Genomic DNA, 23573 nt, shown 5'->3' on the forward strand with positions numbered 1-23573 from the left:
ACAGCACATCTTGACTTTAAATCACAAGCCCAGACATCTCCACCTGGCAGCTGAGAAGCCACACAGACACAGATCACTGGGTGCTGTGAGTGACTGGGGAGCTCAGCACTTGGTGACACTGTGCCAGTGGCACTGCAACTGCACCTACCTGCCCAGCAATGCCTGAAGCCCTTGGATTTTCTGTTCCCAATTCTCCACATCTTCTCTCATCTTCTCTCACATCCAACCCATTCTCCTGCTAGCCCTGCACACCATGTGTTTTAAATGCCACACAGCCTGCTCTCCTATGCCAAAGACTTTCTGTCCCTCACTGATACCCAAATACTCTTAAAACTATGTGCTAAAAGATATTTGAGTTAAAATGTCACCACCTACCCATGCCCATAAATACACTACCCAAACACAAAATAGCCTTTGTACCAGCTGGAGGGCTAGTCAGAATGGGCTTTGGTGGCACAGTACTAAAACTACTGAGGTCATTAATGCTCGAAGCAGAACTGCTTCAGCAGCTTCCAGGTTTTTTTTTTTTTTTTTTTTTAGGGTTATCTTTTCCCTAAAAATGTCCCTTGCATACCATTAAAAAGTTATTTTCTCCTGTGGACACTGCATTCCAAATGTTTTCTCTTGCCAAAGCCTTTTAAAAACTTAAGGAAGTTATGGAGAATGCTATCAACCTTCTTGCTGAACCACTCTCCATTGCATAATTTTTTACTAAAACTCTCAGCAGCATAAGAAACCTCAGCAGTTTCACCTAGAAGGCATAGGGAGAGAAATGAGTCTCCCATAACTGCAGCTTTTTACTGTTGCCAAGCCAGTTCCTCAGGCTGGCTGCAAGGATGTTCTTCCACACCACACAACATTTCTCTTAAGTGATGTGTGTCAAGTGAGGCTTTGGTCCCAGAAGACTGCCTAGCCAGGCTTCAAATTGCTTGTTTTGCTGTCTCTTCACTTTATTTTTTGGGGCCAACTTTGATGGCAAGGTATTAGAAACAATAAAGACCTCATTGGGAATATAAGGCTTGGAAGCAGATCTTAGAATGTGAACTTGTCCTGTGGAGGGGGAAAAACATGCAGATACAAGTGATTTGTTGATGCCTGCAGATGTCTTAGCCTATTTCTAATTTAACATGAGCAAATCAGACTTTAGCTTAGAAAAAATATGTTTAATTCTGCATTATTCCCATGGGTGGTATGGTCAAATCTGCTTTCTTATCAGACCATGCTCCTGTGGTTTTTGTCACTTAGGTTGTCAAATACTCTTATATAATTCCCCTGACAATGGGTTTTACATCAACTCAGGCAATTACTCAGACAGTCCCTGCTTTGATGGCACAAGTATTGCATCACTCATCTGAGAATCAAACCCCTCTGATTACACAGAAAGGAAATCTTGCAGCCCCAAGCCTGTCAGTGGCAAAATCCTATTGAGGCAATTTTGACAAAATTGGGAAATGTGCAGCTCAAAGGTCCCCACGAGGCCACACTCAGGGATCACATGGTGGTGCTGAATATTGATGCCACCAAATGTTTACAGTACTAGATCACCTCTCTGAACATATGCAATGATCTGATGTATTCATTCCTTACTTGAAAGAAAAGCAAAGATCTTAAAACACCACAGATGGATAAATGAGGCTGCAGACTTCTTTCCCATCTACAGATTGTACAATGGCAGTTTCTTCCTTAATATCCCAGGTTCATCAGGGCTAGGAAAGCAAATGAAGCTGATTCCCTCCCCACCTCATCATCTTCCTCTCTCTTAAGGCTGACAAGAAAAATAGCAAAGAGGAGGTGAGGTTTCTGTGCTTGATATGAAGTAAACTGAATTATGCAATTAGGACTCAGAAACCTACTATCACCTAGTTTCTGTATTTGATCCAGCCCATTAGAATTATTTCTTTCACTGACAAGGGACCTCTTCTACCTTCTATTACTTTCTGGTATAATAATTTGTAAGAGCTGCTTCAAACTCTATATTTGCAGTAACCCACACATTGTACAAAACAAGCCAAGACCAAGGTCCTCAGGAGCATTTGCTGTTTTCTTCTGGCTGTAACATGACAGAGGTGTTGCTGTCACCAATTTCCAGACAGCAAAACAGATCCTGCTGGCCCAGCAAAATATCACCCAGGGCTGCCCCAGCTGCAGGTATTCATGTTATATGAAGGTAAAAGGAAAGAAGTTATTTAATGCTCACCAGAGTGTGCCCTGAGATGTGGTTTCACTCTCAAATACAGATGATAACTGTAATAGTTGACTTTTATTAAGTTTCCCACCGAGGAAAGGGTGGGGCAATGTTCATATTTTAAACTTTGGGTTGAAAGTCTGGTATTCAGGATAAGGCAGCTGCTGGTCAGGGAAAGGAAGAAAGTAGTTCCCCAGGGCAATACCTCCTTTCCAGTTTAAAGTCTTAGGATGCAGCTCTTCCCAAGTGCTAATTGGACCAAAATCATTATCTTAGGCTTTTCCACATGTGATAAGTAGAATCCCTCCCTAAGCACATCTGATAATGTGAAAAAAATTAATTCTCTGTGAAAGCAGAGTATACATGGTCTCCTCAGAATTACTTCAGATACTTAAACATGGAGAGCCCTTTTTAAAAGAGACTTAATTCAAGAGCTGAAGAGCTTCTCTCTCTCAGAGCGAGCAAAGCACCTTCAGAAAGGGGCTCAAAGAACCCAAATCAGGCACACAAACTTTTCTGGCACATTCTCCAAGATCTACCCAAAGAGGTGAACAGTACCCAGAGTGCTGTCAGCTCACACCCATCTCAAGTCTTACTGATCTCTGTAGGAGATGAGGCACAAGGAGAAGCAGCTCAGGCCTTTCTTTATTTCCCCCTCACTCTTGTTTAGTGCAGCCTGCAGAGGTGTCAGGGCTGCTCTAAGTGATGCTGTAATTCAGCAAGGCCTGAACACCCTCTCTGCTATCAGCTTAATGCTCAGAGATCCTGGAGGATGGCAAGTGTTGTGCAATTACCAGACTTTTCTTGTTTCCAGTCCTTTAGTGGTATTCTCTCTGCTAATAGGAGGATGTGAGCACAACAGGTCAATCATACAGCATTAGCTCCCAATCAGCTCACTCAGCTGTAAAATCCTTGAGTTTATCTGGGAATGCTGCCAGGTCAGTCCTATTTGTAAGTGCAGCCCAAACAGCAGCAACATCTCTAATTTTTCCTTGGCCTGTATTTGCCAGCTGTCTCTAATGTCTACTTGAATTTCCAGGCACAGGGATTTGATCTCATTCATGAATCATCTGTTCCACACACCCAAACCCTGTGTGGTGGATGTGGCCATAACTCAGACTGCACAGAAAAAACTCTTTTGTTAAATGAGTCCCCCAGTTCAAGGGCCCGTGCAATTAACAAGGTAACTGTGCCAGAAATGTCAGATTTCTTATGCATCTTATCACAACTTGGGGAAAACAAGAGGAATTAGAAACTTCTGATGGGTACCCATTCCTTCCATAAGGGATCTTTTCTTTAAAGTTCTCAAGTCGTGCTTGAAATCCCAAGCAAGCCTTGATGGTGACATAAATTGAGAAACAGGGACAAGAGAGAGCAAGAAGGGCTGTATTACAGAGTAAAAGCATGTGATGGTTGGTTAAGGACAGAGAAGTAAACATATTTTCCATGGTTTTTTGGGACCATAAGGATGATTAAGTAATAAAATCTTTGACCAACTCAGTTACTTCTCCAAATGGCTCCTGTTTGATTATAAAATATGTTAATAAACAATGGGCCTGGGGAAGGGAAATTCATCTTGTTTTCTGAATTCTTGTAAGAAAAAAGTCACTTGAGCTATAAAGTCTAAACAGTAAATTAACTGATGAAATGTGAAATAATTTTTTCACTGCATAAACATGGTCATGATGTTGGCAAAGTGCTCAGGGCACTCCCAGGGTGCAAGGAGTAGGAGCAGCTGTTTAATGCAGGGCTCAGTGAAGTTTCACTGACAGGGTGTCTCCCATGGGCTGCCTGCAGTGGACTTCAGATCAGGTGCTGCATACATTGTGTTCAACCAGAGAAGTTACTGTTCAAATAGAAAGAATTCCTTTGAGATATTTAAAATGAATGTTTGTTGTTTGGAAAATCCTACATGAGGAAAATACACCATGCTTGTTAATTTAAGTGAAAGTTTTCTGCTGATGATTCAATGCATTTTATTCCTTTCTTTGAAATTGTGATTTGCTTTTCTCATCCAAAATTCTGCAGTGTGCCAAAGGATGACATAATTTCAGAATATGTTTTTCAGGTCAAGATAAAAGTAACATAAAATTAGTCTTAATGCCAAGAGAATTTAACCAGGATGCTGTTTAAGACAGTAACAGTAAGTATTTTTCCTTTCAATGTCTAAAAGCACTTTTTGATTCCTTAAACTGTCCCTGCAGTGTCCCTTTATCACAGTAATGGCCCAGCAGCTGTTTCTCCTCTGAAGCTCCTGTACAGTACTTTTTTTTGCTGATGAAATTTGCTGTGTATAAACTCTGGAGGCAATCCTGGAGGATGCACTGGTTGGGAAGGAGACAAATCAAATGCCAAGTCTGGGCTAAGAGAGATTCCTGGCTGCCTCATTAGAGCCCCCAGCCTGCACCTCTGCCATCCTGGAGCTGTACAGCCCCATTGAATGGGCTCAGAGACTGGCTCAGCACAGTCAGCTTGCTCTTCAGACAAGCACTGTAAACTCATTTTGCCCATCATGAGGCATTTTTGACACACATCTTTTGTTTGGTTTTTCCCAAGGCTTGACAAATGCCACTTGGGAATTAAATTCCAAGCCTGTACAACTTCCTGTTTCAAAATACCAAATACTATGCATGAAAGCTGCATTATTTCCCCCCCAAAATTTATAGATTTTTTAATTTGTGGGCCATAAGTGCCTTTGTCTCTGCTGTCCCCCTCTTTTTGTGGGTAATGTTGCAGATCACACAGCTCTGATTTAAACAGACTGTAGATCTTCTCCTGTTGGACAAACTACAGCTGAGAAAAATCTGCTGTGCTGTTTCAAACAGGGAGTTCAGGGCAACCTGCTTTTCATGGTTACTTCCCCTCATTTGTCATTCTGAAAAGTTTAATACTAATAGGCAAATCTCTAGTGCTTTATTGAGCTTCTGCTGTTCAGGGAGAGGCAATGCTGTTTGGAGAGCTATATCAGATCCTTAAAAAGCAAACTCAAGAGCTCCCCAACACGATGCATGAAAAATGCTGGTGCTGGCTGAGCTACACCTGATGCCTTTTGGTTAAAGGATGGAGTTTTACAGGATCCTAAGGCCTGTTCAATGGCTTTCTTTAGGTTTTGAGGCTGATTGGGCACATTGCAGAGACATCATATACAATAAATGCATGAAAAGAATTAATTAAAAGTAGATGCAACTCTGAGTCACTTTTCTATACTGGAAGCAAATCTAATTGCTCTGTTAATAGCAAAAGACCTTGGCCTTCAGAAGGCAGAACTGATTTTTATGTATTTTTTCATATATATACACACATATCTACATCTATATCTATATATCTATATATATATGCATGCATATGTAATTCATCTCCTACACATAATTAAGCTCTGAATTTCTGGATGTTCAAGATGAGGAATTAAGTGGATGCTCAAATTATTTTCCTGCACGTATCCTTCTTAACACCCTTCTGCTGCCCTTTTTTCTTTTCTTTTTCTTCCCAGCTATGAAGTCAGATTATTTAAAATTGTTCTCTCTAATATGACCCACATATATTAAAATGGAATCATATTCTGGGTACGAATGGAATTGGGTTGATTGGGAAATGAGGCACATACATTTCAGGATTTTTCTTTTGAAGTTTGTAGTCAATTTAATATTCAGTTAAGCAGGACTTTGATGCCAACAGGGTTGGAATAAATAAGGCTACTGCCATTTTGTTCTTCATATTCCTTCTGCAGATTTGGCCCAGATTCCTGAAAGCTCCAAGACTCTAACTTTGGTTAATCACCTCTGACATTGCAAGGCACAGTCATTTCCTGAAACTGAAAACTGGGGTCTGGGAAGAGATAAAAATTCTTTTTCATTTATGCGCTACACCAGTAAATTTCAAACCAGCAGCTCATTCCTTACTTTCTGCTACCACCTTTGTTTATAGTGTAACACTTCCAAAATGTGCTGAGTGCTACACACAGAAATAAAAGAGCTTGTGCCTGAAAAGAAGAGCTGGGGAAACAGACTGAACATGGAAGCAAAATGATTGCACTGGATCATGACTGGGCATCTCCACTTTCAAAGAAATTGGCTTGTTAGATCAAAGGAGAGAGGGAAGGGAGTGATGAGAGGAGAAAGCATGAGAACAGAGGAGGAAAACAACAGGTTGGAAATTCCTCTTCAGGGTTGCTGAGACTGTGTGATGCCAGTTCAGTACTTACAGACACAGAAAAGGGAGTGGATTCACATGAAGTAAGAGGAGAAAACAAATTTGTTTCTGTTTAGCACTAAGGTCAACTAATCAGATCAGGACTGGTCTTCATCAAAATAATGTTTAAAACCATCAAATCTGACACAAAGATCTCAGGAGAAACCAGAATATAGGTGATTTCCATAGCATTATTTCATTTGAATTTTCAGGAATACTTCTCCAGAGTTTTAAGTAATTTAATCCATGTTGTTCTATATAAGCTGTCTAATTATATCTGGAGGAGCAGCCTTAAAAGATAAACCCTGTGTTTACTTGCTAGCTTTAAATTTCAACTCCTCACTAATGGTGGAGTACAAGCACTAGCCTGTCTCTACTTGTCAATTTTGTAAGTCTAATTCTGTGACAGGTGAGCATTCAAATGTAACATTCTGTTCTAAAAATATTCAGATCTTTACTCTTCTGCAGGTCACATTCTTTCCAAGTCTGCCTGGTTTTAGTAATCAATCAACACACTGGGGAAAAAAAACCAAAAGGGAAGTAAAAATAGTAATGAGCAAAATGAGAAATAATATAAAAATTACAGTAACTCACATTTGGGCTCTCCTTGGTCTTGCTGTCTTTACTGGAAGCTCCACTCAGCTGCTCAATTAAACTGTAATGTGCTAATTGTTCAGGTCCATCCTCTCCAAAGTGGCCATAGAGACTGTGTTGGTATAAATCCAAAATTGACATTGGGTTCCCCAAAAACGACCTTCTTTGACTTTGTTTTTCCTGCACGGCTGCAAGAGATGTAACAAATAATATCATTATGACAGTCTACATAGATTTTAATGTAATTCTACAATTTTAAAATATATTTAAATTGGTTTTTAAGGTATATGAAATTCAATGCAATAGAAACATTAAAAATACTACCTTCTAATTCTCCAATGCATATACAGGGGACTGCTCACACTTAATGTTTGAGCTGGAGGAGATAGTATGAGACAGACACGATTAATTTCCTTTCTTTTCAAATTATAGACAAGGTGGTTAATTTGGGGGATCTTCCCACTTAATTATTTGCAGCAAGGTTTTGTTCTTCTCTTTTAATAGACTTACATGGCAGATGTGCTAAGTTCCTTTAGCATACCCTTCAGTTTGGATGTACTTGGGAGTTTTTTCCTTTTCACTACATTTTTAGTTAATGAATACAACAGCATAAAAAATACACCAAGTGAGGTAAGAAAGTGGTGCTTGTTCCAGAGTCTGCTGTAGCACAACAACATTAGGAATAAAGCCCTGGTTTCTGAAGTCCAAGGCTGAAAACTCATTCAGAAGAACAAAATAAAACCAGGGGAATTTTCTGCAGCTTCATGAAAGCACACAGGAGACAGATGTTTATGTGAACATTAAATTCTTTCCTCACAATTCTTGTTGCACAAACTTCAACTCTGCCTTATAACCTACAGCCTTAGGAGAAGGTCTGCCTCCAATGCCTCTAACAGAACCACATCAGGGTAGAACAAATTTATAATATTGAAATCAAGACACTTTCATGGTTGGAAGAGAAGGATCTGGAATATTTGGCATATTCCCTGTTACTCTACTGACCTTCTCTGTAACATTGGGCAATGCACTGGGAATCTCATGCTAAGCCCATTAAATCAACAAAAGTCTTATCATTGACTTTTAATAGCCTTTGCATTGGGCACTCAGTCTTTCTGTTCCCTGCTCATAAATGGAAAATGAAAATCATTCCAACATTATAATTGTGCAACCGGTGAGTTTGGGGATTTAGCTAATAAATGCAATTATCTATTCATATAGAAATATTCTCTGTGGATTTGCTGGAGCCCCTGCCCCAGCCTCATGTGGATGTTTTGAGGTTATATCAAAAGTGCATAAAGACACTGAGACCTCTGAACACAGAATGGGATAAAGTATGGTTGTTAATTCCATGTGAGAACAGCATTTAGAGAGCACAGAACAGAAACCCTGCCTATAAGGAATGAGCACAGCAGAAATACTTTTGCAATAATGTGTCATAATCTTCTATTTGCCTCAATCACAATTATGTATTTATTCTCTTACTGGCTCAAAAGGGAGGCATTTACACAAAATTAATGAATCTCTATGTAAGATGGTCACCCCAAGTCATGCTTAGATATCATTAAACTTGGAATCTGCTGCCATTTAAAGCAACTGCTAACACATGATAAAAATAGGGGTTTTATTTCTGCAAATTGTGATGAATGCAGGAAAGGAAAAAGCTTATTTACTTCTTTAAAAAAACCACATTTATTGCATTAAAATATGCTTTGTAAAAAGAAGTGTTTATGGGCTGACCAAAATGACTTGCAATATTTTCTACAGATTAAACCCACAAAGCTGCAGCACTAATGTAAATAAATGGTCCTAGCTTCCTATTCTGCTTGCTCCCATGGAATCAAAAGCACTGGAATAGCTCTGAAAATGCCAAATGTTGGAGACACTGAAGAGCCCAGCATGCAGCCAGCTGTGCTGCTCTCTGTGCCATCATCACCTGGTGATGGTGTTGCAGGTGCTGATCTCTGCCAGGCCAGCCCTGGGGCTGCTCAGGGCATCAGCTCCCAGGCTCTGGCCAGAATTCCCCAGCTGCAGGGATCCCTGGGCTGCAAGGACAAGGACAGAGCTGCCCTCCCCTCCCCAGGGCACACATCTGCACTGGAAAGTGGCTCTGAGCACAGCAGGCTGGTGATGGAGACAAGGCAGCAATTTCCCAGGTTATTAAACACACAGAAAACTATTATCTCAAGAAGTTCACTTAATGTATTTTTATCTACTGGAATTCAGTAAATTCCGAATTGCCATCAATTCTCACTAAAAGCTTTCTTACTTGAAAGCTGCAATATATACAGAGAGGAAAATGAGAGAGAGTTCACTGTGGCACCATAACCAACATCACCTTGACACAGAGGTTGGGAAACTGTGGCCTTCATCACTGCATTATTTCAACTGGCTGTATAGTTAAAAAAAGAAAAAAAAAGAAAACTATATTTATAGTCACCTTTCAATTTTGTAATAATGTAATTATTTTTATTTGCACCGCAGAGGTTTATGTATAAAAACCTACAAGTTAAGCCCGCACTAGCAAAAACTGTGGAAGAGGGGGAAAAAGAATTTACACATAATAAAAAGAAAAAGGTAATAAAAAGTTAATGGAATTTTAGACTGAAGAAAGATTTGGGGTTAGAAAGTGAAATCTAGACAGAAAGTTCAATGAAGGACACCGTCTGCTGCTGAGTCAGTGTGGAGATGAGGGACATACATCTTTATGTACCAATTTTCAATTACCTTGTCTGTTGCTCTTTGTTAACTCCACAAGAGTTTCCTCTGCAGCTCTGAAATAACTGGATTTGTACTCTGGCTCTGGCTCACTGTCAGTGCTGCTCGCTGAGTACGTGCACACCCTTAGAGCTGGGTCCTACACAAAGAACGGTATGGCAGCAAGTCAGAAAATGCAAATATATCAAAATAATGCTGAAGATAATACTGAGAGCAGCAGATTTTATATTCATCATGCAGTATAAACAGGTAGTTCAACTGGGAAAGTCTGCATTACCAGCCTAACTCCTTCAAGTAAGTACTCATCAGTCTGATGTGGGGGAAATAATCCATTCTTGTCCTGCTACATCCCCTGAGACAGTCTGGCAGAAACAATCCACATTTTAACTTTTTTTTCCCCCCAATGTAACATTTTTTTTGATTCCACCAGCATCTTTGGGTAATTTTATCCAGCAAGTTTAATTTTAGTAGTTCTCAAGTATGTTTAATACAGTCTAGTTGTAACATGCAAAATTATCACACCACAAATAGTTTGCTGCAAGCAACTCTCCCTTGGTTCCCAGGTGATTCCTTTGCCAGCTCTTTCCAGGAAGCAGTATTATTGATTTTCTTCTGGGAATAAAGAGGAACACTGACAGCTCTGGACAGCTTCTAATCATGGAAGGCCTGAAGGCTCAAAGCATGCAGGAGCAGCAGCTCAGTACAATAAACCCTCCAGGCCTGATAGTGTTGGGGTGATGGCATCTACAAACACCACCCCCTGCCCCTACTCTGCTGGCTCTAGTGAGGGTTGAATTCTGTTTCTCTAAGAGGGATAATGATTTCCCCATCTTTCCATCCATGCTCCAGTTTTTAACTGGTGCAGAAGGACATTTTTTGATAGGAATCACCCACTTGTGGAGAGGGAAGCAGAGCTGAGGATACCTGCATGCAGCCAGGAATGCCCAGCATTAGAGATTGCAAGTCAGCTGTAGTCCCAAAACCCCACAGAAACCTGTAAGAGTGTTGGGAACATACTCTAGAGTATTTTCCTGTTCACAATACTTCCATAGCACCCCTCAAACTCTCATACAATACAGCCTTACAGACAAGGAAATCTAGTCCTGGGGAAAAAAATATCCCAATCTCATGAAAAGCAACAAACAAGATCAACTCTCTAGAAGAGAAGAATGGGGTAAAAACTCTCAATTTCCTTTTCTAAAAGTGCCTGAGAGGATTTTAATTAAAACATGTTTATAACCAGGAGGACAAAGAACCTTTAGGTGCTGTATTATTATTATTACTGATAAATAATGAGAGAGTGAATGAAGGGTAAGGAAGTAATTGCAGCTGTTAGACTGTTAGTTACTCTTCACACCATATCAAAACACTGGCCATTAAAACACTGATACTCAACATTGGCCACAGTACCCATCTCATTTAAGAGATGCCACTACTTATTTTATACCTTTGGTTTAGTAGTTTTCTTGGGGGTACACTCTGGAAGAACTTCTCTATTTTCTACAGTCTCTTCGGCGTGGTCTAATGAGGCAGAGGTCACAGAACTTGCTTCTTGTTCACTTTGCTTTGCAAGGTTAATTATTCCTGAATTAAGGGAGACATTATTTAAATTCTAGGTCTCATCAGCATCTTCATGATAGTGTGTCAATTCTAATTCAGTAAAAGCTGGGGGCAAATTGTGATACTTTCATTATGTCCAATAATGTTTTACTACTCTAAGGAAGAACTTACTAACTTACTGGAATAGTTCTAACTAAAGTAGCAGAATTTCATCCAAATCCTTTTCCAGTTAAAAAGAGAAGAGGAAGCCATGAATTTAAATCCTTTCCTTAGGTATAAAACATATACCCTTTCAACAACAAAACAACATTCAGTAACTACTTCCAGGCATTGTAGGATCTCCTCTGCTATTTCATGTTCTTAGAGAACAATCTTTTAATATAAATATAATTGGAAGTACCTTTCTAGCACAAAGCCAGCTTTTTTATTTGCTATATTTGCACTATGCAAAATCAAAACATCAAAGAAGATATATGGTACATATGAAATAAAGTGATAATTGTAATTTGGATGAAAAAGTGAGGGAGAGAAGAATTGAATGAAGATAGTCTAGGTAAAGAATGAGCTGACCCCATCATCTGATGTATACTACTTTTTTGTAACATCTCTTCATGACAATTTAATTAAGATACAAACCTTACAAGGTTGGTGCAGTGAATATTAGCATTAAGATCAGAACAATCTTACTGCTACTGACTTCTTATGAAGCAATTCAATGCTTGCAGTTTCTGTTCAATTTGTTATAATGACAGTGTTTAATCATGGGCTCTACTCTATAACACACTGCTGAATTGAGGTCACACATGTGGCCATTCAAGCATGCAGCACGTAATCTATAACTAAGATTTCTCTTCTGAATCCTTCTTAGCTGGACCATTAATTAACAGTACACTTCTTTTAAAAGTAATAAGTATTAAAATATCTTTTATTCAGCTTTGATTTGAAACAAGCAAGGGAGTCTGCAATAAAGCATACAATGTGTGTTTGCAGCCTGTTATACCACTACAATACTGCACTGGGAATGTTGCTAAATCAACTGAATTCTAAGATGTTTAATTAGAAACCTTCTGTTATGCATCCTATGGACATACAAGAGAGGCTTCTCTCCTCCTAGGTTCAATATATGTCAGCTCATTTAGGAGAACATATATTTGATGGCCTTAAACTAAGCTAAACTTGATATTTAACCTTACATGCTAATTACACAGAATCTCTCTTATAGAGGGATACAGATTTATACAAGTTAAATACTCACAAGTTCTACAAGAGCAATAACTGGACTGACAAAGTGCTAATCACCATGACCCAAATAAATGAGTGACATTGCATTTGGTCATGATAAAGCAATACCCTTCTCCATCAAACTAATCACTTTTACTGTGCTTTCTGCTGTATCTGTTGTGCTGACTATGAAAATTTCCCTATTGTTAATGTTACATGATTTTTAATGCTATGAAAATATATATTAATAACTCCAAAGCCTTCAAAAAACTTATATAAATATTCAAATTTTTTTATAAAAAATGCACAGGCTTCAATGGAACTATTTACCAATACAAAGTTATTTTCTGGAGCTTTGATATGTTGCCAGTCCTTTTATACCTTTGTCAGCTCTTGTTTTACAGCTTAGACACACACGTAGCTCATAAGTGAGAGTCAGGTACTTTATGTTCATACACAGAAATGTGTTTGTATGATGTGGTAAAGTAATGAGAGCCTTGTTTGAGGTCAAGGCCATATGTTCAGTGGGACAGAATTTATGCATTGAGGCCAAATGAGTCTTTAGCTCAAATCCAGTATCAAAAGCAAGTCTTTATGAATTTGTCTTTTCTATGTCACAACATGGTTGTGCTTTGTACTTTGTACAGTGTGATCCTGAATATTGCTGAACATCCATATTCTTTTTCAAGTCAACTTCCAAGGCTGTCATATGGCTTTTTTTCTTCAAGTACTGTTTCTTGAGAAAAGGCTTTAAGTACTAAACTAATTTTTCTTTCTCAGATAAGCATTTCGTATAACAAAATTTCCATACGGCTCAGGTCACAAACTTGTTAACCTTACGCATTCATAAAGAGAGTATCTTCTGCTCCACATTTAACATTTCTCTTATCAATTGCCATTATTACAGCATTTCTGCTAATCAAAACAGAGTCCAAGGCAGAAATAACATGATTTTCAGTGTAATTGACATTTTACCTGAGGAGGCTGGTTTGGGAAGGCGACTTTGAAAAGGTCGTATCCCTTTGGCAGTCATGGCCGGATCAGATGTTGAGTGACTAATTACACTTTCCACAGACTCCTGGCTCTTAGCTGCTGAAGGCACTTCTCTCTCAAGAGTTTTGGCTTTTACTGAAGGAGCTGCAAGAGGAACTTGCTCAGGTGCTGCAAAGATTCCCATTTCCAGGGGTGACTCTTGCTTAGAAATGTGTCTCCCAGTTGATCGGTTCCCCGAGTCCGGCAGGGGGAAGGTTCCAATGCCGCTGTCCAGCGTCCTCATCTGGCAGCAAGACTCTAAGGCACAGGAGATTGGTGTGATGGGATAGAACTAAAGGTATTTAAAGCCAGGGAAAGGACCTAGGGGGAAAAAAGGGCCTCTTCAAGGGAAGGGAAACATTTTGCATTTTGTGAGTGTGCTGTTACCTGTCACTAGAAAGCTTTTGACACTTTGTGTAACTGAGTACAAGGAAATCCCTGTTGAGGTGCAGTGAAATTAAGCATTGACACTGGCCTGCTGTGGAGCAACAGTGTGACAATGGCTAAGTGAGGCAGGTCCTGGAAAGCAATTACAGATGAAATTTTAAAATCATTTAGTTTGAAAGCCCACAGAATGTTTGGAGAGTACCAGTGTGAGGGATGGAGTAGTGCAATATATTCCTTCCAACATCAACCCATTCTCCACAAAGGTTTGGCCTCTCTGCACCTGTGTTTTGCTAATTGCTTCTCACACAAGAAGGTGTTAATCAAGATGTATGATGTATTCTTACACAAAATGAAGATTTAGAGAATTTCTTAGAGATACCCATCTCTCAGAGCATCCTGCAAACCTTGGACAGCACAGCCCTGCCTTTGTTTACCTCGTCACACTCTGGTCTGCACATCCCAGTTTGGGTAAGTGTCCACAATGCCAGGCAGGGATACCTTTAATACATTTTTTGGAAGCACTGTGGTCCCACACAGCCCTCTGGCCTATTCATCCTATTGGAAAGATGCTGTACAAACCATGGAACAGGTTCAGGTGTAGCTGTGTGCTCACTGCAATTTGAGCAACCAGGATGTACAGGCAACCCCCCGCCCTCTCATTCTCTATCAGTTTCCAGAGAATTCCCTTTTGTTTCTAAAAGGGGCGAACAATGTTGAAGAGCCTGTGATGGCAAGGTCCTTCTGAGAGCTATAAACACCAAGGAGGGAACTTCAGCACTAATGGTTGGAAAATGAGCATAATTTAGGTTAAATGTCTGGAAACATCCCTTGACAGCAAGATCTTAAGTCTGTGGCAGACAATCCCAGAGGAAGCAAAGGAATTTGCTTTGAACAATTTAAGGCTACACTAGGCTAAAGATATACTGCACTGAACAATTGTAGTCTAGCAGGAGATGCAGAACATGGCCCTATATATTTTCTCCATCTCTATTTTACATGTTTCTGAGTATTGACTTTTTTTTATGATATGTCCAATTGTTATTTAAGTCAGTTGTAGTTGGCAGTGCTCTCTCAACTAATTTTCATTATTTTTTTCCTCTGCAGTGTTTCTAATACTCTCAAAAATTTGGAAATATTTCTCCCCTGTGGGTTTTGCCTATTTGTTTTTGAACTAAGAACATTACCATAGTCATTCTTGTTAAATATCTTCATCTCAATGAGCTTTTCTTGATAACAAGTAAGAAACTACTTACAGATACATTAAATATGTATTTCTATTTCATGGTTCTTGAGAAAGGAGAAGCAGCCTATATTTATGTGGTCCTCCTTGCCTTATCCTCATCACTCAGGATCAAAGAAGGACTGGAATTCCTACTGAGCACCTGCACCTTACAGGGCCTGGCTGAGCTGCAGTGGCAAAGTCTCTCTGCATTGTCTTTTAAAAGGGCAATAAGTGACTCTGATTTCCCTCACGCAATTACTGCATGCCAATAATTTCTCTCCAAAGGAGATAAGGTGTGGAAGCCATGCCTAGCTAGCACCTGCATTTTCAATCACATTTTTGCATTAATGTATCATAATGATTTTTGGAGTTGATGAAGGTTTTCCAGGAAGCATGAAGATAAAAAAAAAGTATTATATTTGGTTCTGCTGCATCAAAAGGAGGTATCCCATCTACTGAACCCTCTGATCTCAGCTACACTTACTCTAACTTTTTTTTGTTTTTTTGTTTTTGAATAGCAAAATACCTAGATAGAAGTGGGAGTGTGGAAAAGCAATTTAAAATGCCAGGTGTTGCCCTTGCCATTTTTCTGAAGATAATCAAGCTGAAACAGCATGTTAGCTCATGGACAGGCAATTCTTCAACTAAGGACTGTTGGTGAGAGAGTTAGCAAAAAAGGGAAATATGGAATAGAAAAGGATTCCTGTTATCTGCCTCTCAACCAAGAGACATCTGAGCAACCCTGGTTGTGTTGGTGAGGCAGAGAGACACAGAGTAAACTAAAAACATAAAAACCACAGAAGTCTGAGGAGTCTCCCCTCTCCTGTTTGTATGGTCAATGTGAGACCTGATTTGGAGCCCATTTCCACAGGGACTCTGAAGGATCTTTTAGTGCTGTGTCCTTTCTTACAATTCTCTAAGAAATGAAAAAGTAATTCCCTCAAAATTATTACAGAAAAATTAAAGAGGATCAAAATGTATATCAAAAAGCAAAGCTGCAGCCTTTGGAAGGAGAACTGGAAGATGGAAATTTTTATTTTCTGAGGGCATTTTTTGAAATGACACATGGATTTCTCTTGCCCACTACTACCTTGTGTACATCTAGGAATGGACCATGAAAACAATGGCAGAGAATAAAAAGAAATTAATAGTGAGAGCCAGACTTCCAAGATGTACAGTCTCCTGCTGTTTCCAAAATAATTGGGAGAGTGATGAAGGAGCACACCAGTGGTATCACATTTAATTAAAAGGAAAAAAAGTTTTAATCAATTATATTCTTCCTTTATAGAGACTTTATCCATGATAGAGGAAATATACCAGGTGGAAAAAAGATTTTTAAAGCACCTCACACAGCTCAATTTTTAGTTCTGAAAAACCACAAAAGGGTCTGGTTTTCAAAGTGCTCAATGCTTGGCAGCTCCCATTGCGACACTTAGAGATGGTTTTTTTGAAAATTCTGTGACTTAGCTATATTGAACAATCCTCAAAAACCTGGTCCTAAATCCAGAGGAAACCACAAAATTCTTTGTGGATTTTTATTTTTCATTACTGAAACTAACTAATTCACCCCTAAATCTATATAATAAAAAATAAAAAATATCTTTCAGAACAATTTGTATTACTGAAAGAATAGATATACATTAGCTTATGTTTTAAAAAAATTTTTGTGAAGCAACTGCAAAATAAAAAGTACTTTATACATCCCAGTGACAGCTTTCAAACAGCTTCATGGCCCATCTGATTTCATCAGCTGCACTGACACTTCAAATTACTGTTATCAGCAAGAGCTGCACAAGACTACATAATGAAAATATGTAAAAGTTAAATCTCTGGTGCTGTGACAGTACCACTCAGTAGATGAAAAATGACTCCGTGAAACATTAAAGTCTGGGAAGAGTTATATATGAGCTTAATTACTTTTGCTTGAGAATTCTTCCTGGCATACCAGCCAAATTCCTTGCCTGTGTCTGATTTTTTTTTCCTTCCTCTTTCTTTGCCAGGGAAGAGAGAAGCTCACAGAATGGTATTGATGTTATAGTGGACATCTACATTGGCTTTATAGTGGATAGATTCATCACCAGCCATTTCTCTGAATAATCAGACTAGAATCAAAAGCCTGAAATAACCCCTCCCCTCTCTCTCATCATGGGGATTTGAGTCTGGACCTAAAACAAAGTCCTTGGAAGTCCTACTGTAGAGGAACAATTCCAAACTGAAAACAGAAACAAGGAAGAATTTATATTTCCTGGAGGTCAAGAAACTCCTGACTGCATGGGACCCTCTTGATGCCAGGGTGTTGTAAGAGCTCAGTGGAAAATTTGAGGGAGACCTTTAATGTTAAGAAGCCTCTTAAACTCAGGAAAAAAAGGAGTTAACATTGCATAGAAAGTTTTCTGAAAGTTTTCTGAACTACTTCTCAATAATTTTCAAATTTAATATTTTCACGTGCAAGACGATCGCGCAGTTCATGTGCTCCATCAGCTGGACACCACAGCAATTTGTGCAGCTGGACAATGCTTTGCAATATTGCATCATCACTGGTGCTTCACCAGCATTTTCTGCTGTCAGTAGGTCACCAATGTCTCTTCAACACAGAGTCAGCACCCAAAGTAGAGGTGGAATAAAAAGGATCTGTGAAAACTCTGCACCACTCTGAGGATCTGCACTAGAGGAGAGTAGGAAAGGGACATACACTCAGGCTGGCAGGTATCAGGAATTCTAAAAATCAGATCAGCACAGGGGAAAACAGCTCTAGCAGCTCATTCTGTAGGGTTTTTTTTACATTTTCCTCTGAAATGCAAAAATTAAAGAGTTGGAAGTAAACATACCCCACTGATAAGAACTGACAGCTTAGAATTAATTGAAGTATTTTAGGGCATTCTCCTGAGCGTAGATAATTTAAAAATGCATCTTAAATACCAGCAACAAATCATTAAACCTAATTATTCTTCAACTTCTTTTTTATTTCTTCTGAAACACTTGCCACAAAGATATCAGAAACACATCAGCTCCATCTCAGAAAGCATCCTTGGTACCATTCATTGGAGCCTGGAAGAGAATACCCAGGGAAGGTGAGTGCTGACCCTGCTTTGTGCTCCTTCAGAAGTGCTGCTCTGGGTCACTGTGAGGCTGAGAGGAGCTCCCCTCTGAGCTGGTACCATGCTGCTTTATGCTGCTTCACAGCACCCTCCTCTGCTCCTCTTTTCATACAATGCATGTGAAAGGAAAATAAATGGGGGGGGGGGGGAAATAAAAGGAAGCATAGAACAGCTCCTGTGAAGGGAATTGCTTCCAGCACAACATAAGAAATGTGGGTCCAGCCCTGATTAAGTTCTACACTGATGGTTGCAAAATAGGGTATTAAAACAAGCAGTGGAGCAAAATCCATCCCACTTTTACATTAGGGATGTGTTAGTCTTTCTAATGTTGAACCTATGGTTGAGTCCTAGCCCATAATGAAGAGGTTTTATGAATTTCATAAAAGAGAAGACATAAGATGGTGACATATCTTTTGAACAAAGCTTCTGATTATACTTTTCTTCAATAATGTGAAAACATGCTTTTGCTAAGGGGGACATAATGCCACATGTTATTGCAAACAAACCTTTAACTGAATAACTGGGGAGTGTTTCATAATGTCTCCTCAGGTAAAGTAAAGATTCACATTCTAATAAAGTCTTTTTATGTTGCATCCTAAATGAGTTTCACAGATGCTCAGTCTATTCACAAATCACATACAAGTCCTGCTTTACACAGGGACTGTTACACTGCTGAGCAGTCTATAAAATAACTCATGGTTATTTTGACCACCTATTTAAAACAATATGTGAGTTTTTTCTATGATTCTTGAAAAATCCATAAAAATCTTTACAGAAACCACAAGATGCCAAGTTTTACCCACAGAGCTAAAGTAAGGCATCAATCAGCAGTTCTACTGAACAGGTACTTGTGCATAAATACAGCATCACTCAAAATGGTGAGGCAATTCCCCTACTTTGAATTACATAACGAGAGGACACATTCCTGGATGGTGGCACAGAGGAAAGGACTTCCAGGCTGGAGAGGAAATAATTACAGGTCCTGGTGTGCTGTAACTGCAGTTCTGCCTCTCTGCCCACTTTGCCACGAGTGACAGAAGGCAGCTGCCTCTTAGTGCAGCTTGAGGGGACTGAGAATTCCAGAATGACCTCAGCCATTCCCCACCATGAAACACACTGATGGCTACCAGATGCAATTACTGCAAACAGACCCTATTTCTACTTCAAATGACACATAAACAGTTTCTATTTGGAGGCTTTATGTTACTTATCTTCGATGGCCAATCTATCTTAACATTAAAAATAAACAGCAACAAAGAGGACAAATGTATTTTATGTCAGAAAGATCACAGGTAGTTCTGCTTGCATCAGGCTTTCTAGGCATAAGACTAGTAGCACAGGGACATATATTCTTTAAAAGAAGCATCCCACCTCATGAAAAATGTGGAAACCTCCCCTGTGTTCACCACTACAGCTGGTTTGAGATATTCCTCACATAAATTTTCAAGTTTTGGCCTACAAAACTGTACATGATTGACAGAAATTTCAGCTGAAATCTTTAAGTATCAACCAGAATTCTCCACAGAAAGCAGGCATTCTCAAGAAAAAAAAAAAAATCAGTCAAAAATAGCTCTGTATCAAGAACAGTTTCGCTGGGAAATTTCCAGCAAGCTGTTTTCAGAAGTACAGACTCAAGCCTTGACAGGTTTTGAGAGGTAAATAACACTGAATATGCCTTCTTCAAAAAGGTATCCAGAACATCAATAATGGAAGGCCATTGTTCCCATCAGTAACAGAATAAACAAATTCTCACAAATTACCTTTCTTTGCATTAGAAAGTTCAAGAGTTTCCACTAAGCTGTCATGGGGAACCAGATAACATCTACTGGCTTTCTTCTGGAACACACAGGGAGTATAGTTTCCCCTAGCATTTTGAAACATGTCAAATTAAAAATTAATAGATTTTATTTTTTTTTCTTTTTAGAAGAATATTTCTAATGTTGATAGGTCCCTGCAAAATTCTTTCAGAAGTTAATAAACATCTTTAAGCTACATGTGGCATTGGCAGGAAGAAGTTAAACTACAGATGGCAAAACAGATCTCTTTATTTGCACATCCTTCTCTTCATCTGCAATGCTAAAGCAACCACAAAAAAAAGAAAAAGCATTTCTGCCAAATCGATGTCAATTTAAAGTAGATTATTCCTTCTGGGTTTACACTATAATTTGATCCAGCTGATCAAAGATGAGTGCATTATTGTTTTCTATCTAAACTGAGGTACAATCAGTGTGCAAAATTAAAAAACCCAAAGGCTATCCAAGGTAAAACTAGAAAAGACTCAACTTTTCACAGCCCTACACTCCCATGGGCACTGCACTGGAGCCATGGGATTATTTCCAACATATACTAAGGAAGGATACATTGGAGGAGGACTGTGCTGTGTATTTTCAAATGATGGAACTTCATTCATGGCTACTTGAATCTGGGATTACAATTTATGCCTATTTATAATAACAATAAACTAAATAAATGCAGCCTTTACCAACTTATTCAGTGTTTTTTCTATATTTGTCCTAGTCACGCTTTATTTTGCAAAATTCACAAACTTCAATATGTCATTTATCCAATAAATTGTCAGCTGTCTTCACAGTTTTCCATGACCACAATCCCATCTGAAGTGTATTTTCTGAGTTGAAACAGATAATTGCTGCCTCATTATAATTCCAGTCCCATCTTAAAATACATTTCCACTAGTAAGTCAAGATTAGCTTTAATTATTAGGGAATACTAATGATCTTGTAGTCCAATTTAGCAGTTATCTATGGACTTTTTTTTCTTTCAACAAATGCTTCCTATCCTCCTCCAGGCATTTAGGTCTGGTCCCTGCATGCTTGTAATGGTGGCAAGCTATGTGGAATAGTGCTGTTAAAGAGGACAAAATGAGCTGGAGAAGTAGTTTTTTGAATTTTCTACTCCACATCTCTAAGTGTCTATTAAATACAAAAGGTGCATGTGCAGTTTTCCAGCTGGGGAAGTCTCACAGCCAATGGCACCTGGAATTATCTCTCTTGTATTATGCTGTTATATTTTCTTTCTAAAAATCTTCTCACTGTTCTCAGGAGACAGGATATTAGGAATAGATACTATTTTAATCCTACTAGAAAAGATATATTGAGACTTATAATTCATTTGAAGAGCAGCTTGAAGCTCTGTGTAAAAGGTAATTAAATGAAGACTGGGTGCAGCCTGGTTGTCGATGGGGCCAGCCTAGAAATTCTTTGTGGAGTTATTCCTCTTTTCTGGTTGCATATCCCCCTTTGGCTTTACACTGCCAATCAGCCTTACAACTTTGCAACCATCTCTGAGAAAGTTACAGATGAGTAAGAGCTGAGAAGAAGGAGAAGTCCTCACATCTCAAGCAAGGTGTGAATCCACGGTAAGCAACAGGTCTGCTGCCATGCAGGAATGGAGCTTTCCCAGGCTTTTTCACTGAGCAGATCCTTCTGCTTCCCTCAGAAATGTGAAGGTGGGGACCCAGCAATTGCACAGTGTCAGGAACACCTTCCTGGGGATGGCTCATTCAAGGTATGGGTGGATGCTCCCCTTCTAACAGGAAGGACACATCCCAGCTCTCAGAAATGCTGCCTGTAACAGCAAAGCCCCAGACAGGATGGTTTGTTATCTACCCAGGTGCTAAGGGCTGCCTCAGCCATGCCTTTCCCATGTCACCACAGGCCTTCATCTCTCTCACTTTATGCCCCAGTTCTTCCCATTAAAACACAGAGCTAATCCCACTTCTCCATCCCTGGAGTGCTGCCACGAGGATAAAGGACGTGGATGTTTGGCAGTCAGAGCATAACCAACCTGCAGTGCCTGCCATGAATAATGCTTGTGCACAGATACCTCCACTCAGCTTTTCTGGAGCTTGTTCAGGAATTAACAGCCAGCTACAAAATACTTACAAGAAGCATTAAGACTGGGGTTCTGCTGGTATTATTAGAGGCAGCTGGTTTATTTTAAGAATAACTGCATTAAACCACAGTTAGAGAAGTGGTCACACAGCATCTCAGAGACACGGGCTGCACACAGTGCCCAGGGGAGCATTTGGCTGTTCCATGTAGGGCTGCTTTCACTGGTGACTGGGCTGCAGGCATTTAAGGATAACAGGATGGAAGCACTGATTTACTTGCTGTTAAGCAACTCTCTTATAAATTGGAGTTTGGTTTCACTCACAGTGAGATACTTTCTTTGATTTTCTATTCCCAACAGATAGGACTAGGGATAGTGCTTTAAGCAAAAACGCTGTCTTTGGTAAACAGGCACCGGTTTCTAAGTGCATAGGAAGCTCTGGGTTTTGCAAATGCACTACAGAACATGCTATATTTATTCTGTAACATCACTGCTTTTTGTTTGTTAGTACAAAAAAATACTGAAATTAAAGCCACATGAATATTAAATGAAGCTTTAAATAATTTATTTTTAGTTTTGCCCTGCAGATGGCTTTACTTAAGGGCACTGCTAACAATCACTTAAAATATACATCCACACCTGAAAAAAACCCTGATTTTATTTCTTAATTAATGAAAAACTATTAACAGAGTGAGAGCACAAAGCTTTAAGTAACTTTTAGGTGCACTAGAATCCTTCCATTCTGGTACCTAAATTCAGCTCCTCCAAACCAGCTGAATCAATGTGGAACTAAGTGCAGGCAAGCAGGAGCTGGTAAGAAACCATCATGATTTGAAGCCAGAAGAATGAACTCAGATTTTTTTTCAGGAATTCTGTTTTTTTGCAAAAAATGCATGCCACATTACATGGTGCTACAAAAACACCATTAGGATGACAGCTTTGAAACAACATACTGGACCTCTGCTTGTTAAAGAAAGGAAGTAAAGAAATTATTCACTGTAAATATATTGATTGATTTCCTTTTCTTTTCCTAACAGTGAACTGTCCAAACACTGAAATATTGAGTTAATCTAGTATTAAAAACTATGCACTAATTGTATAGGTATTATTTCTCTCTTAGAGTGATTTTTTTTTGAAGACTCTGTCTTTCTATGGTCTCCAATTATGACTAATTGCATAATCATATGTCAACAATTCAGGTGTCAGACTGAAGACATGAATCAATGCTCAAACTCAATTAAAAACAGCAAAAAAATTAGCAATAGGCATCCTATCCTCAGAGTGAGAATCTGGAAAGGCATATGCCAATACAGCTCAAACTTAACTGATAATTCAGGTAAAAATGTATTTTTCATAAAAGTTATACCAGATTTCACTGTAGAAAAGGAGCATAAAGTCCCTGTGAGCACAGATGAAACGTGTTTAAAATAACACATCCTCACTAGAAATGCTTTTCAGTTTGCTCAGTTGTACTTCAGCTATATGAATTAATGGGAAATGCATGACTGAAGTTTCATACACA

At 39.1% G+C, this 23573-nt stretch overlaps 1 protein-coding gene across 8 annotated transcripts in view; it reads right to left on the reverse strand.

Moving 5' to 3' along the window:
• The window catches only part of NCKAP5 (NCK associated protein 5), a 381602-nt gene that overhangs the window by 17624 nt on the left and 340405 nt on the right, over positions 1-23573 (reverse strand). For 6 of the 8 annotated variants that reach the window (XM_077181707.1, XM_077181708.1, XM_077181703.1 and 3 more), the window contains 4 exons: positions 13439-13753; positions 11130-11266; positions 9692-9821; positions 6968-7155 (listed from right to left, as the gene is read on the reverse strand). In XM_077181707.1, coding sequence (XP_077037822.1) covers positions 6968-7155; positions 9692-9821; positions 11130-11266; positions 13439-13753 — 770 coding nt within the window. Of the gene's footprint in view, positions 1-6967; positions 7156-9691; positions 9822-11129; positions 11267-13438; positions 13754-23573 lie in introns of those variants that run through there. The other 2 variants (XR_013183102.1, XM_077181709.1) reach the window with 2 other exon arrangements.

The sequence above is a fragment of the Agelaius phoeniceus genome, chromosome 7 (assembly GCF_051311805.1).
Source record: "Agelaius phoeniceus isolate bAgePho1 chromosome 7, bAgePho1.hap1, whole genome shotgun sequence".
NCBI classification, from domain to species: Eukaryota; Metazoa; Chordata; class Aves; order Passeriformes; family Icteridae; genus Agelaius; species Agelaius phoeniceus.